Below are 15,009 nucleotides of genomic sequence, written 5' to 3'. Positions count from 1 at the left end.
CCACAACCTACAGACTGCAGCGTAACTGGTTGAGCTGGTGAGCTGAATTGTTGATCATCTCTTCATAGGTTTAAGGGAGAACTTTCAAAGGCTTTTAAACAAGTGCAAGTTCTATACCTGATTTCCTCTGCTTTTCAGTGGGATCTGGGCCTCTCATACCTCTCCCGATCTTCACCCTGAAAGCATTATATCCATGAAGCTAAATGGCACAAAAAAAGTTGTATTCTCCCATGGGCACAAGTTCTCAAACTCTGAAAGATTATGACACAATGTAATCCTCTGAAGGATTGCAGAAAGAAAGCATCTTACCTAAAACATCTTCAGACAGCAGATGGTTACACTGACTTCTTGTGCCCTTGTAGATATCAATGAATGCCTGAGCACCAACATGCCATGCCCAGCTGGACAGATATGTATTAACACTGATGGCTCCTATACCTGCCAGCGAATCTCACCCAGCTGTGGTCGAGGTTATCATCTCAATGAAGATGGAACAAGATGCGTAGGTAAGTAAGTAACAGTTTGAAAGAAAAAAACAGTTTGAAGAAAATTAATTGCATCTATTGTTTAAGTATACCAGTTTCTTGCACTTTGTCCAAGTTTTTCTCATTTTCACAGTCGATTCTCGATGCTGTTCTTTCCCTCATGGCAGTCCCAACAAGTGAAGAATGACAAGTATCTACTCTCTGTCCTTCATATAACTCATGAAACCCTGTATTCTGAAAAGAGGAGAAATTATAATCACCCCCCAAAAATAGCATTGTCTATGACTATATTATTGTGTTGGAATAATATTGTGTGGTCTCAAATCTCTCCAATACATATACACAAGGCCCACTTAGTTGGAATAATATTGTGTGGTCTCAAATCTCCCCAATACAGAGGTATAACACAAGGCCCACTTCATGTCCCACAGAAGCCATTCCAGTAGCGTTGAAAGGCATATATGCCTTTGGCTGGCTTTTAATGAAGGTGCCTTTTGCAAAGAGAGGTGTTTTTGCATGTGTTTTCGATTTTCGTAAATGGCTTATCAAAACACTATTGCCTTTGGGTCTATGGCATCTGGCTCTAGCTGAAGATCTAATCCATGAGTATTGGGTGTGCATGATAAAACAATTTTGCACTTGATTTCCTCCAGACACTCTTATTTCCTGATTCCTTTTTTCTCCCAAGTCCATCAATATTAACAGGACACCCAAGATGACGTGTTTCAGTAAGAATAGCTTGGATTTGTGTGTCTGATCTTACAGAAGCCGAGAGCTAGATCAAGATCTTGCTTTCTGTTTCAAAACACTTTCTAACTACTCGGGGTCGCAGAAACACATGAACATGTTGCTCTTCTCTCAACTTGCATGCTCAGAAGCGTACTTTCAATCATTTCTCTCCTTTTTCTCTCCATTTTTTAGATGTGGATGAGTGCTCATCCTCCAGTCAGCCTTGTGGAGAAGGACATGTTTGTATAAATGCCCCAGGCAATTATCGTTGTGAGTGCAAATCTGGCTATTCTTTTGATGTCATCAGTAGAACTTGTATCGGTAAGTTGCACCTATTGACTTACACACAGCCATGGCATTTTAAAAAAATGAGCCTGTGTAAATAATGTTATTGCTCTCTGCATAACCTCTTTCATCTGAATGTAAAATTGACTACTATGTTATTTGTATAAATCTAATACCATATTAAAGAGCTGCTGGTACTTCAAAGGAAGCTGTATTAGTATTGTCAACATGTTATCTGTTATCCTGTTAAAAGGTAAGATTGTGAGAGTGTGTGTAATTGTTTTCTGTGATATTTTTATATGCACCTACAGCAAAACATTCCTTTGGAAGATCAAAGTAACTTTCTTCTTTATAGATCTGATGCATTTATGCACGGGGTGCTTCTAAATGAGCATTTTGAGCAAGTCCTTCCCTCTCTGGTACAAAAATAAAAATCAAATTTTTATGACCACATTCTTGTCCAGCCTACTACTGCAGTGTAGCCAGCCATACGTAGACCTCTGTATATATTTATCATTGCAGACATCAATGAATGCAGACGCTATCCTGGCCGCCTTTGTGCTCACAAGTGTGAAAATACTCCTGGATCCTACTACTGCACATGTACCATGGGATTCAAACTTTCAACTGATGGCAGGTCGTGTGAAGGTATGGCTGTCATATAGTGATACAGCTTGTAGCTGTTTTAGCTATTTCTGTTTGATTTTAGCTTGTAAGGCTGCGCTGGAATAGCATGAGAAATCAATCCAGTGTCGTCTCTCTGATTGCATGAATGCTGTTATGATTAATCAAGACCATGGTAGTCCACAGTACCAATATACTGCCCTTTGGTGAGATGACACAGAAGTGTATGGGTCTGCATTTATTATATTTTGAAGAGTGATTCAGCTAAATCAAATTCAAGACCTTCAAAACCAGCCTTGCTGGTATCCAGATATAAAAATGCAAGTGTGGTCCTAAAGACTTTCTCCAAGTCACACACCTTGAAGGACAATGGGAAATAATAGCACAATGCAGATTAACCTGTACTGCCAGACCTGGTTGAGAGTAACATACCCAAAGCCCCCCAGAATCACAGAATATTCATGGTTGGAAGGAACCTTTGAGATCATAGAGTCCAACCACAAAACAATCAAAAAAAAGGCAAAAAATACACCCACACCACACCCACCCACAGGCAGACACAAACCAACAATCTCAGGCACTAGAGCATGCCCTGAAGTGCCATGTCTACACGTTTCTAAAATCCCTCCAGGGATGGTGACTCCACCACCTCCCTGGGCAGGCCGTGCCAGTGCCTGACCACCCTTTCAGTAAAGTAATTCTTCATAATATCTAATCTAAACCTCCCCTGCCCCAACTTCAGACCATTTCCTCTGCTCCTGTCATTATTCACTTGGGAGAAGACATTTCCAGCTTACTCAGTGACATGCTTACCATCCTTTTTTTTTTTTAAAAAAAAAAAGTCTTTCAAACTTTTGCCTTAGCCCTGTAATAGGAGTGATGACTATGGGAAGAAATTTGGGGTTCAGGTATATAATTTTGCATTTCAGATTTAAACGAGTGTGAGAGCAGCCCCTGTAGTCAAGAGTGTGCCAATGTGTATGGCTCCTATCAGTGTTACTGCCGCCGTGGCTTTCAACTTAGTGATGTAGATGGGATTTCATGTGAAGGTAAGCATTATCAATTTGCAGATGGAGGATGAGTGAGCATTTCTTATTCTCACCGTTACATGCATGAACAGTTCCATGTACCTCTGTTTCCTTTGAACATTTGATTCTCCTTGGCATTTTCCTGTGAAACTATGAAACTGTATTTAATGAAGGTCTCCCACCTATGTCCTAGCCTAGAGATAGCTCTGCTTGTGTGGTGTCAGTTTTGCTGTATATACCCAATTGTAGCTTGGCATACTTTTGTAACGTGCCAGAAACGTTTTGGGGTTTTTTTTCTGAGGAACTAACAGAATTTCTACTCTTCAGCAAGTGAAAATGCAAACCTGTTTATATGTTACATATGTAATATATAATATTGCTTGGTAGTATTTTATACATCTTCTTTTTGTGGCTGGTTCTGAACTGAGGTATAAGTAGGTTATCCTCAAATACAAGGAGGATGTGGGTGTGACCTTGTGGACAAGATCCTAAATTTGGACTTAGGTCTTGAGGACTTATAGGCACAACACCTCATCTCAGTTTCCTTTTTGTAAGAACATGGATAAAACTATTCCTCTCCCTCCCTTTTGTAAAGTATTATGATACACATCACTGTGAAGTGCTTGCTCTTATCCAGTTACTTGGTCTCTTGGGCCCTTACATTGCTTTTCATTTTCGTCACACCTCCATTTATTCCTGCCACCCTTATCTGATGAACTTTTTTCTTGCCCAGCAATTAGAATCATGAAATTGTGTTAGAAGCTCGCAGTGGGAACACCGTACTTGGTTGAATGTCATGGACACATAGTAAATCAGGGGTGTTTTCTTCTTGCAGATATTGATGAATGTGCTTTACCTACTGGAGGGCATATCTGTTCCTTTCGATGTATTAATATTCCTGGGAGCTTTCAATGTACTTGTCCCTCCACTGGTTACAGGTTGGCACCCAATGCCCGCAACTGCCAAGGTGAGTTCAATAACTGCAGGGAGACCTAAATGGATTTTGGACATGTAAAAAAGTTTTAGCAAATTCTTATGTCTAAAAATATGCCTTTTCTACAACAGTATTGGTAAAGCAGTAAACATCAGCTTGATATTTGGAGAAACCAGTATTTTATTATAAATGTACCAGAAATTTCTCTTATAAACTATAGAAAGCAGTAGAGAATATTTTTATAACATTATTAAAGAATTCCACCGAATTCTGAAGATGAAGATTCCCACTCTGAAGTGGTATGAGTTAGTTTAGCTACTAAAAGGAAATATCATGATGTACACATTTCAGCAAATATTTAGGTCTTGTCCACTTAGTGGCACTGCTGCTCTTCCTTTTCCAATTCTTGACTGTTGTTTGGGTTAGTTTTCTTCTTTTTTTTGTGTTCTCCTGCCCTCCCCTTCCAATCCTGTAATAATGTTGCCCAGCAATTAGAATCATGAAATTGTGTTAGAAGCTCGCAGTGGGAACACCGTACTTGGTTGAATGTCATGGACACATAGTAAATCAGGGGTGTTTTCTTCTTGCAGATATTGATGAATGTGCTTTACCTACTGGAGGGCATATCTGTTCCTTTCGATGTATTAATATTCCTGGGAGCTTTCAATGTACTTGTCCCTCCACTGGTTACAGGTTGGCACCCAATGCCCGCAACTGCCAAGGTGAGTTCAATAACTGCAGGGAAACCTAAATGGATTTTGGACATGTGAAAAAGTTCTAGCGAATTCTTATGTCTAAAAATATGCCTTTTCTACAACAGCATTGGTAAAGCAGTAGACATCAGCTTGATATTTGGAGAAACCAGTATTTTATTATAAATGTACCAGAAATTTCTCTTATAAACTATAGAAAGCAGTAGAGAATATTTTTATAACATTATTAAAGAATTCCACCGAATTCTGAAGATGAAGATTCCCACTCTGAAGTGGTATGAGTTAGTTTAGCTACTAAAAGGAAATATCATGATGTACACATTTCAGCAAATATTTAGGTCTTGTCCACTTAGTGGCACTGCTGCTCTTCCTTTTCCAATTCTTGACTGTTGTTTGGGTTAGTTTTCTTCTTTTTTTTGTGTTCTCCTGCCCTCCCCTTCCAATCCTGTAATAATGTTTAATTGCATCCCATGTTCTGCAGTACCTAATATGAAACTTTCATCCTCTGGCACCTGCAAGTAGAGGAAAGGCATGTGTTTAATCCACTCACCTTTTTCCATTTGGCAGATATTGATGAGTGTGTTGCAGAAAGCCACAACTGTTCTTTCAATGAGACCTGCTTTAACATCCAGGGGGGCTTTCGCTGTCTGTCTTTGGAATGTCCAGAAAATTACCGCAAGTCGGGAGATACGTAAGTACTTTCTTTTTCAAGGTTAAACAGTTTTTGGGTGACATGATCTCCTTTATGTCGTGCCACTGCTGACTGAATACATAACGGTTTCTGGCAAACATGTACTTTCTTGGTAGGCCTACCCTATATTTTGCACACACAGGTCTAGTCCCTTTCTCATGCTCCTGTTTCAGTCTAAGGAAAAAAAATATTCCCTTTAAAAATGACACGTGTCAGTGGTTTGCATCGTAATGATCTCTAGAGCCACAAGCTGATGTTCTCTCTCAAGCTACCTTGCAGGCAGCCTGTTAGGAGGGTTACATTCAACTTCAAAATTCTGACTTTTACTTCCTTTCACACGTAGTCTTTCCTTACTGTTACACTCCAATGGAAGAGTTATTTTTAGCTCCTTCTCTGTTGCAAGGCATTGCGAGAATGTCTTACTTCTAAGAATGTGTTCCCCAATTCCACCTCTGTTAAAAAAGCTGGGACTCCTAGCAAGGCTGGTACATTAGCTGCTGCCCGTGGTTGTATCTCAACCTGGCTCAGAGAAAGTCTGTGCGTTCTGGTGTTGTAAATATGGTATGGGAGAGGGGATGCATCTGGCAGTTCATTTATACCCATCAAATGGTGCCAGCAAAGTGGGAAGTTGTTGCAAAATTTCAGCTGCATAGTCATCGCTGATGTGGATGACTGCTTTTCTTCCCCCCCTGGGGCTGTATGGCCACCCAGTCCTCCAGCGATTCTTCCAAAGGTTGCTCCATGGTCCCCCACCGTGTGCCCCATACCCAGGTAGGTGTATGCTCCACCAACTGGGGAGGAAAGCTGATAAATCACCTTTGTCATCAGCCTGATATTGCTTTTCACAGCCATTTTTCATATGCCCTCCATCTTTTAGATAAAATGGAGTACTCTGTGCCTCATTCCATAGAATGAAGCTAATGCTGATCTTCATCAAGAGGGACTTTGTGGGGATTAGTTAGTCTGCATTTAAACCTTAAACTGTGAAATGCCATGTAAGTGGCACAGCAGATGAATTTGATCTGAATGCTGTAGAGGGAGTTCATGGTATAAAACAAGATATTTATAAATATGCTTGTATTCTGAGAAGTGTCAATAATAATTAAATTTTAAATCATATTTGTCACATCAATAAACAAGCAGTGCTTTGTGATGCAGATGTTCTCTTTATTTCTAATATTGTGGGTTCAATTGTATCTTGAAATCCAAAAAAGTCATTTGCAATGGGACACTAAGCACAATTAGCCAATTTCTACTCTTAGGGACATCCCTGACTTGCAAAGTCCAGTTTATAAAATACGCATCACACACACACATTCCATTTAATATTCTTTCTTATCTATATTTTTATGCATGCATTGAAATTAATGGCTATTTGAGATGTAAGGGATCTTTGGGGGATGCCGTAGAATGTCTGAATTGTTTTTCTGTGTCTGAGTTGTTGGGGCCCTGTAATGGCTTACTCTGCCCAACTTGAACAGACTCATAGGGAGAGATTCTTCTGATGTGCTAGGGCTATAATTAGGCTATGAGTCAGACACAAATCCTGTAGCTGCTCAGTGAAGTTCTAATTATTTTAATTCCTTGAGTTATTATCTTGTTGGATTTATTAGGTTTTCCCCTCTCAACAGCTACATACAGTTACTAAATTTATTGTTGAAAATGTGTTTGCATAAAACAGAGAATATGAGTTCATTGTCTTTATTGCAAAAAGTCCAAGTTAGTTCAATAGGGAGTTACATACTCTCAGACTTAGCCAGTATACAAGTATTACACCAGTATGCCAGAATCAGGGCTGATGTGCTGGGTTACCTTCTGGCCATTGGGGAACAGTTTCATAAGACAACTCTTTAGCAGCCTTTTTACATCCAAACTAATTTACATATTCTTGAATCGTTTTTTTTTGGCATATATAGCCCAAGATAGCTGATAGCTAGCATATCTTCATTAGCTTTTCCATGATAATGACTTTAAATCACTTTTTCACCCAGCCTTGTGCCAGGACTCTAAAACCAAAACAGTTGGCTTCTCATAACATCGTATCTATTACAGATACCATTTTCCTCTCCTTTCTATTCAAAACACATTCCAGTTTCACCAACTTGGCACATCATAAGAAAGACAACACATTTTCCATTCTCATCAAGTTGGCACCTCATATGATTTTTTTACCCTGTTCTCCAATACTTTCTTTGGAAATAATTTAATAGGCCCCAGTCCTGCAAATCCACGTTTGTTCATTTTTATTTTTCCTTAAAACCCTTATGTGCAGATAACAGCCCTCAGTGACTCAGAAGCTTCCTTACCCAATACCTGTGAAGCAGAGATTTTTGCATGGCTGTTGCAGTGGTGATTGTCATCAGGTGAAGTAATCGCAGGATCGTGCCATGCTACAGGCTGAAAACTCAAGGTGCTTTATAGATATTCTGAGCTTCAGGAGCAAACAGCCTGTGTAATCTTCCCCAAAGACCAGCAAAGTGGCCGGCATGGTCCAATCCTTAATGGTGACAATTTTACTGAAGGTCTTACCTCTTTTGCTTAAATTCTGCATTTTTAAAAACTTGATCAGCCTATAGGTTTGGGATTTTTCCAAGGATAATTAAGATCTACTGCTACTCACAATAGGACTTAACTTTCTGTACTGCCTTGCCAAACACTTTTTGTTTCCAAATTGCATAACAATGAAATTCTCTTTATGTGACACTGAAGTCAAACATTTGTAATATTTAAGCCAAGAAAAATAGTAGAAAAGATAAAGAAGTGATTATGGCAGTGTGTCAGAAATCAGTGCTGCATTGAGCCAGACTGGGAAATATTTTTATATTCTAGACATGTCTGTGTGTTATTAAGTTTGCCTGTTGCTTCTCATTATGACAATCTTGCCAAAACATAACCAACGGCTGAAATTTTACATGCCAGGTGCCTGACTCGGGCTCAAGTTTTGGCAAATTTCAGCCAAAGCAGTTCACACATTTCCAAGTGTGTGTTTAAGACATTTTGATGCTTTTTTTTTTTTTTTTTTCTGTCATGTTTTGCAGTAGAGATCTGAAATTTGTTAGGAGATTACTTTTGCGCTTTTTGTCATCCTTTCCAAAAACCTTTGAAACTTCTGAAATTGCGAAGTTTGTAAAATTGCATTTAGCCTTTTTTCATAAACTGTAGGAAACGAGGACCTTAATGGATAATCTTAATCCACCACTGTGTGCCAAAAAGATCGGGTCTACCTGGAGTATTTCTGAGAGTTGTTTAACTTTTTCTACAAGTCCTCGAATAAGGATTTCATAGCATCGGTGCCAATCTGTCTTTGTGTTTGACTGTCTTCCTCAGTGCAATTTATTTCTTCCTATCAGTAGAGAGGTCTGTCTGTCTTTTTTAGCAAGAAACATTCCTGACCTGAGCAGACCTGAGCTGCTTCTGGCTTTTTAGAGCAGTCTAAAATGTGCAGGTACCAACTCCACAGCCTGTTTGAGCCTGCCCCCATATGCGGCCACAGGAAAGAAGCCTCATCTTCCTCCTGGTGTCAGATCCAGTTTGGTCCTGGGACAGGTTCTTTTGGCCCCGACAACCCCAGAGCCTGTTCCTTCTGTGATTTCAAGGACCACCCAGATGCCGTGGGCAAGAAAGCTGTTTCTAGCATGGGTTAGGAAAATTTGTATTCGTTATCTAAAATGGAATTGTTCTAGTTTTGGTAGTGTTCTTTTCCTATATGAGTAACCAGGGTTTGGTGCATGGAATTTGAACTAGAAGTAATTATTTGAGATCAGTATTTCAGCCACATAAGTAAACCTAAGAGAACGGAGTAGTAAGTGAACTAAAATAATCAAGTACAAAGTCAGGAATAAGCATTTAGCAGCAGTACGTGCTTATTTTTCTAGCCCATGTGCCTAATTTTAGAGGTTTGCAAGGATGTCTGTAAAGCTGCTTCACTGCAAACAAGTGCATTAGGTTTCTCTAGTAGCATCTCACTGCTTCCTCAGCACTCCCCTTCTCCTGCCAGGTACCCCATGCTCTCTCCCACAGCAATACGGCGTGGTGGCAGGATACGACCATCTCATCCCTCCTGAGATGCCACCAGGCTGGAGCAGCACTCAAGAGTCTTGGGCTGCTCGCTCACTAGCAGTAGATGGTTGGATTCCCTTTGCTGTATGATTTTCTGCTGCCCACTGAAGGGAAGCATTTAAATAAGGTCTAGAGAGCACACTGGGATTTAAAAGCTCATTGCTTATTGCCTTTGTGGTGCTTGACCCCAGAATGAACTCGGGTTCTTGAAAGCAATAATATTTGCTATCTCTCCTTTGTGGTAATTTGATGGAACAATTAGTGCATATTAACTAAACCTATAGTGAAGTGTGCAGTGTGAAGTGTGCACCACCAAAGAATAAGATAAAAGATGATGAATTTTGAATAATTCTAGCTGCTAGCCGCAGGCACACCTGTCTCCACAAATAACTTTCTGAATCAGCAGAATGTCCTTTTTCAAATCTTAGGAACCTGGGAGCTTTGGCTTTTTGTTCTCTTTAAAAATTCTGGCTTATTATAAAATGTGTTTTACTTTTATAAAAGAATAAATCAGGCCATCATTATGAGCATGTAAGTGCTCATGAGTAGGTACATGCTTCCAAAAAGATTTACATGAAGAAAAAATTTCCAACTAAGAAATTAACTGTCTTGACTTGCTTCAGGATTTCAGCAAAACCAAGTAGCCTCATGATTTCGACAAAACCAAGTAATTCTCTTTAGAGGAGTTATTGATGACATTTCAGAAAAGAATGCAGAATTCACTATAGCTGAATATATTCCAAGAGTATCCACACCTAATTAGCCGGCCATCATGTGAAGACTTGTGCATGCTCTTTACGCACATGAATAAAATTAAAAATGCATTTAAGCAAGAATTGCTTTGTACTTTCATTTGCAAGTGGTATTAAAAGAAAATATAGAACACATTAACTGAAGAACTGAGCGTGCTTTTAACTACTCTTTTTGAAAATGCTTATTTTGCATATAATGAGAAGTTCCTGGAATTCAGGTCACCACCATGCACTGGCAACAAAGTGGAGCTTGCTTATAAGCCAGAGTTCTGTTGATACCAGATACTCCTGATAGGAGCTCAGTTTTATTTGTCAAAGTTTAATACATGAAATGGGGACTTAAATTTCCTTGAGGTATTAAGAATCAAACCGTGCTTTCATGCTGGAGCATTTCTTAGCAAAGAGACAAATAAATAGTTTAGGTTCCAAAACCTCAGCCCATGAACTGAATATTGCTTTTGACTGGAATGTATGTAATTTAATTGTTCCCTAGTTGTGCATGAGGCAAGTTTAGAGCTAAATGCACAACCTTATCATTCCTAAATTTTGCAAAGTCAACGTCCACCTGAGATCGTCATGTCTATCTCTACTTCCACGCACCTGTCTGAGAGGATGTTTGGATACCAACTGGAATGTGGTGATTTGGGCATATCTTTAATCTGAAATTCGTATCAGCTTTCCTTGTGTGCAATCTTTGAAATACTTCTCAAACCCACTAGGTATCATGACATGTCAGATCTTCATTAATGTGCTCGTAAACTACAGCATTCTTGAGTAGCAGTGACTTTAATGCTCATACCTGTCTGTGCCGTATTTTATTGGACAAACTTCACTTCTCTCAGTAACAGAGAGGGAGGAGCTTGCTCCCTCCATGCAGATGATGATTTCTAGCTCTCATGTTGATTCTTCACTTTCAGCCTTGTATGGATGATCTCTTCCTAGTTCTCTGGATTTGACGCTGTAATAACAGCGCCTAGTGATAAGGGAAGGAAACAGCAGAGGGCAACTTCCTCACTCACCAGCATCAATCCTGTGTCTCAAGGATGCGTTAGCAGTGGACTGGATGTGTAGGGTACATGGTGGAGACATCAGGCCATTGGATCTTGTGTTCAGGGCTTGCCTAGAAGGGGGTTTGTCTGGCTCAGGTTGGTTCTCCTGGTAGCACAGAGAACTAAAAGAGTGGTCGGGCATTGGAACAGGCTGCCCAGGGAGGGGGTGGAGTCCCCATCCCTGGCTGTGTTTAAGGGACGTTTAGATGCAGTGCTGAGGGACATGGTGTAGGGGAGGACTTTGTAGAGTAGGGGAGATGGTTGGACTCGATGATCCCAAGGGTCTCTTCCAACCTAGACGATTCTATGATTCTACTGTGCCACATCAGGAGGAAGAAGGTTTGTGTTCAAAGCAAATAAACCTTAACATGCAGGCAGTATTGGAAATAAGCTTTACATTCCTCTGTATGCTGTCAGATGATGAACATAGATAGTGTAGTATCTAGAGTGCCTTTTCTCTCTCAGAAGGACCAGCTCCTTGTACATTTTTGTTTTTCAGAGTACTTTGCTCAGTCTTAAAATCCACCCAGACTTCCCAAGTAGGACACAGTCAACTCACTAACTCTCTTTCTTTATTTAATAAGTGTCTGATCAAGAAAAGAATAAAACTTGGGGGAAATAAAAACAACAAAAGAATAAAACTCCTTCTCCCTAGGAAGAGCTTAGCTGATCTAAATGCAAATAAACTCTCACCCACAACTGAGGTGCCAGACTCAATCCATCTGTGCGTGCAAAGAAAGGGCAGCACTTCTGAAAATGGGAACGCTTCTCCAAAAGCACCAGTTCATACTTAATAAATGTCCATTTGAATATGACTGAGGTGCCAGGCTGAAGAATGGATACAGTGTGAAAGTGAACATAACTTTTCCCAACCCCACTGCCCTTGCTCTCCTATCACGCTTGCTAAATGTACGCTAATCTTCCTCTTGTCTTGTGTTCTCACTTTTCTTGCAGTCGCTGTGAGCGCTTGCCTTGTAATGAAAATAAGGAGTGCCAGAGCCTGCCTCTGAGAATAACCTACTATCACCTCTCTTTTCCTACCAACATTCAAGTACCCACCGACATTTTCCGCATGGGCCCTTCCAATGCTGTCCCTGGGGATAAAATTCTGCTGTCCATCATCAGCGGGAACCAGGAGGGTTTTTTCACCACAAAAAAACTGAACAACCACAGTGGCATTGTGGTCATGCAGCGGCAAATCACAGAGCCCAGAGACCTTCTTCTGACAATTCAAATGCAACTTTCCCGCCATGGAACTGTCAACACATTTATTGCCAAACTTTTTATCTTTGTCTCTGCACAGCTTTGATCCCTAACTTACAGGCATCATTGGCTACTTTTTGTCTTCTAAGAGTAGCTTTTTTTTTTTCTCAATTTCAATAAAGTTTTAGTTGATCTGTTGCATGCTGCACTTGGATTTTATTTGCCATCATCATTACAGTTCTCCACTTTCCCCTATTACTGAATGTCTCAATTTGGGGAGATCCTTATGTGTACTCTGCATCATTATCAAAAGCAGAAATTGGTGTCCAAGACCTTATTACCTGAATATACCAAGGACTGAAAGCTATAAATTTACTTCACGCAGTAGCCGAGTTGGTCTCATTTGATGATCCACAGCTGCATATGTTTAGGTCTAAATTTTCAAAACAAAGGAGGTACCTAATTTGAGCTATCTCAACTGAAACATCTTTAAAGAGCTTAATCACTTACGGGGCAAATACTGTGCATTTTCTGAAAATCTATTAAAAGGGCACAACCGAGGCACTTAGGACCTAGCAGCCCTGAAAAGTCAGCCACAATTCAAATATCCAAATCTTTCTTCCTTTACTTCTATGACTTTCTTCCTTTACTTTTACGCAATCAAGGACAACGTAGACAATACAACTGGAATTTCTGTGGAATTGTTCTGTTTTGTGAGCTGGAAAAGGATTTCTTTTACTCTTCAGTCCTTGTATTGATAAGTATTGAAGAGGTACGATCTAAAAATTAATGTTCTTTCAGACCATCCTGGGCTCAGATATCTCTGCTGCCTGGTACACAGGCATAATAATCAGTCCACAGATGAATGAAGAATGATCTATCTGAATGCACACATAAAAACCACGCTTCACTATGTCATACAGACAGCACAGGCAAGGTACAAGGTTAGAAACTGGGAACCTGCTAAACCAAGATCACAAGCCTTAATCACCTGAACACAAGGAATTACTCTATTAGCTGTAAGCTGCGGGCTTTCAAGCTATTCAGCCGAGGACTAGATTGGGGCATGATCGCAGCACTCTGCCAGAGTATTACATGTTCCCTAAGGCAAAGTTTATCCCAGCTGGCTGACAGGAGTTCAAGTCTCACGAGGAATGCCAATGTTTAATAAGTCTGTTGACACATACTTAGAAAGCTGCCAGAAGTTGCCAGTGGGGATAGAGTCCCAGTTTTAAATACTGAAGGCACAAGCCCGTGCTACTTGAGCTAATGGGGTTTCTTACTGCCACAGAAGATGCTTGTATATAAATGCCCTCTGGCTACCAGTTCATTATGCAGACATAATTAAGTAGGATAAAGATTCAAAAATAAACTTCATTTTTGCAAGCGTTAATATATATTTGTTTGGCAGGAAAAGAAGGGAGTGTGAGAAGTTGGCCCTCAGTATTGTAAATTGCTACCATATTAATTGCATTCAGCAAGTAATTCAAGAACAGGGAGCTTAGATGCTCCTCTATGAGAAGCATTCATGCTGTAGTGGAGCTTGAACTTTAAGAACATGTATGTAATTTTGTACCGTCATTTATGTGCGTGGTTCTTTCCAAATGAAAATGAAATCATGGCTCCTGGTCCAGAGAACTTACTAATTGAATCCAACAGAGAATATGAAAAGGACTGACACCAGGACCCGAGAAGAAAGAATAAAATATATTCGGGAAAGGATTATGTGCAAAATAATCAGAGCAACTGAGCTCTTTCTTAACTTTTTTTTCTCTTTTAAATGAAAAAAGCCTGGAGGTACCAGCTCCAAAGCTGTAATTTTTGTTAGGGGAGGAAAACTTGAAGGAAAGATTTGAATAAAGGAAGTTCTCAGAGCTTAGGAAGAAACTTTTTTCAGTTGCGGTCCCCACTATAGGAAGGCATGAGCCAAAAGGAAAATGTCAGTTAATCAGAAGATCAAATGCAAAAATGATGTGTAAGAGTAAAATTAAGAATTATTTTGAGATCAGAGCACATAATTAATAGCAAATATCAGGATGCTAGATGAAATAGATGCTAGTTGTCAAATAAATTTCTCCAGAAGATGTCTGAAGAGGTGCCATTGAAGCAATGAGAGAACAAAGTGTTACCAGCTACACCTTGGATATGCTGAAGCAATTAACAGGGATATCAAAAGAAGGGAGATCAGAGAATGAATATTTAGGCAGGGCAAAATGAAAGCACAAACTCAAGTTTACCAGTATGGACAGAGCATGCAAAAAAAAAAAAAAAAAAAAAAGCTTGTAGGATTTTTAAGAGGAGAGAGAAACGATGCCAAGAAATAGAGCTGACAAACGTTTATCTGGTTTATCTGTCACATGTACAGTTACAAGCTGGATGGATCTAGAAACTAGTTTTAGCTAGGAACTAACTCAAATCACTTGTGATCATTGTGATCCCCCATTTTTGTATGTAGGG

The 15,009-nt window shown here is 39.8% G+C and overlaps 1 protein-coding gene across 3 annotated transcripts in view; it reads left to right on the top strand.

The window, feature by feature from the left end:
• Positions 1-15,009, top strand: part of FBLN1 (fibulin 1) — a 74,745-nt gene that overhangs the window by 27,846 nt on the left and 31,890 nt on the right. For 2 of the 3 annotated variants that reach the window (XM_014938411.1, XM_014938410.1), the window contains exons 8-13: positions 363-506; positions 1,407-1,535; positions 2,022-2,147; positions 3,053-3,172; positions 3,987-4,118; positions 5,366-5,489. In XM_014938411.1, the coding sequence (XP_014793897.1) occupies positions 363-506; positions 1,407-1,535; positions 2,022-2,147; positions 3,053-3,172; positions 3,987-4,118; positions 5,366-5,489 (775 nt within the window). Of the gene's footprint in view, positions 1-362; positions 507-1,406; positions 1,536-2,021; positions 2,148-3,052; positions 3,173-3,986; positions 4,119-5,365; positions 5,490-12,303; positions 12,751-15,009 lie in introns of those variants that run through there. The other variant, XM_014938412.1, reaches the window with a different exon arrangement.

This window comes from Calidris pugnax, unplaced genomic scaffold (genome assembly GCF_001431845.1).
Source record: "Calidris pugnax isolate Ruff unplaced genomic scaffold, ASM143184v1 scaffold47, whole genome shotgun sequence".
Lineage (NCBI taxonomy): Eukaryota > Metazoa > Chordata > Aves > Charadriiformes > Scolopacidae > Calidris > Calidris pugnax.
The sequence above is the reverse complement of the archived record's forward strand: the minus strand, read 5'-3'. Positions and strand labels throughout refer to the sequence as shown.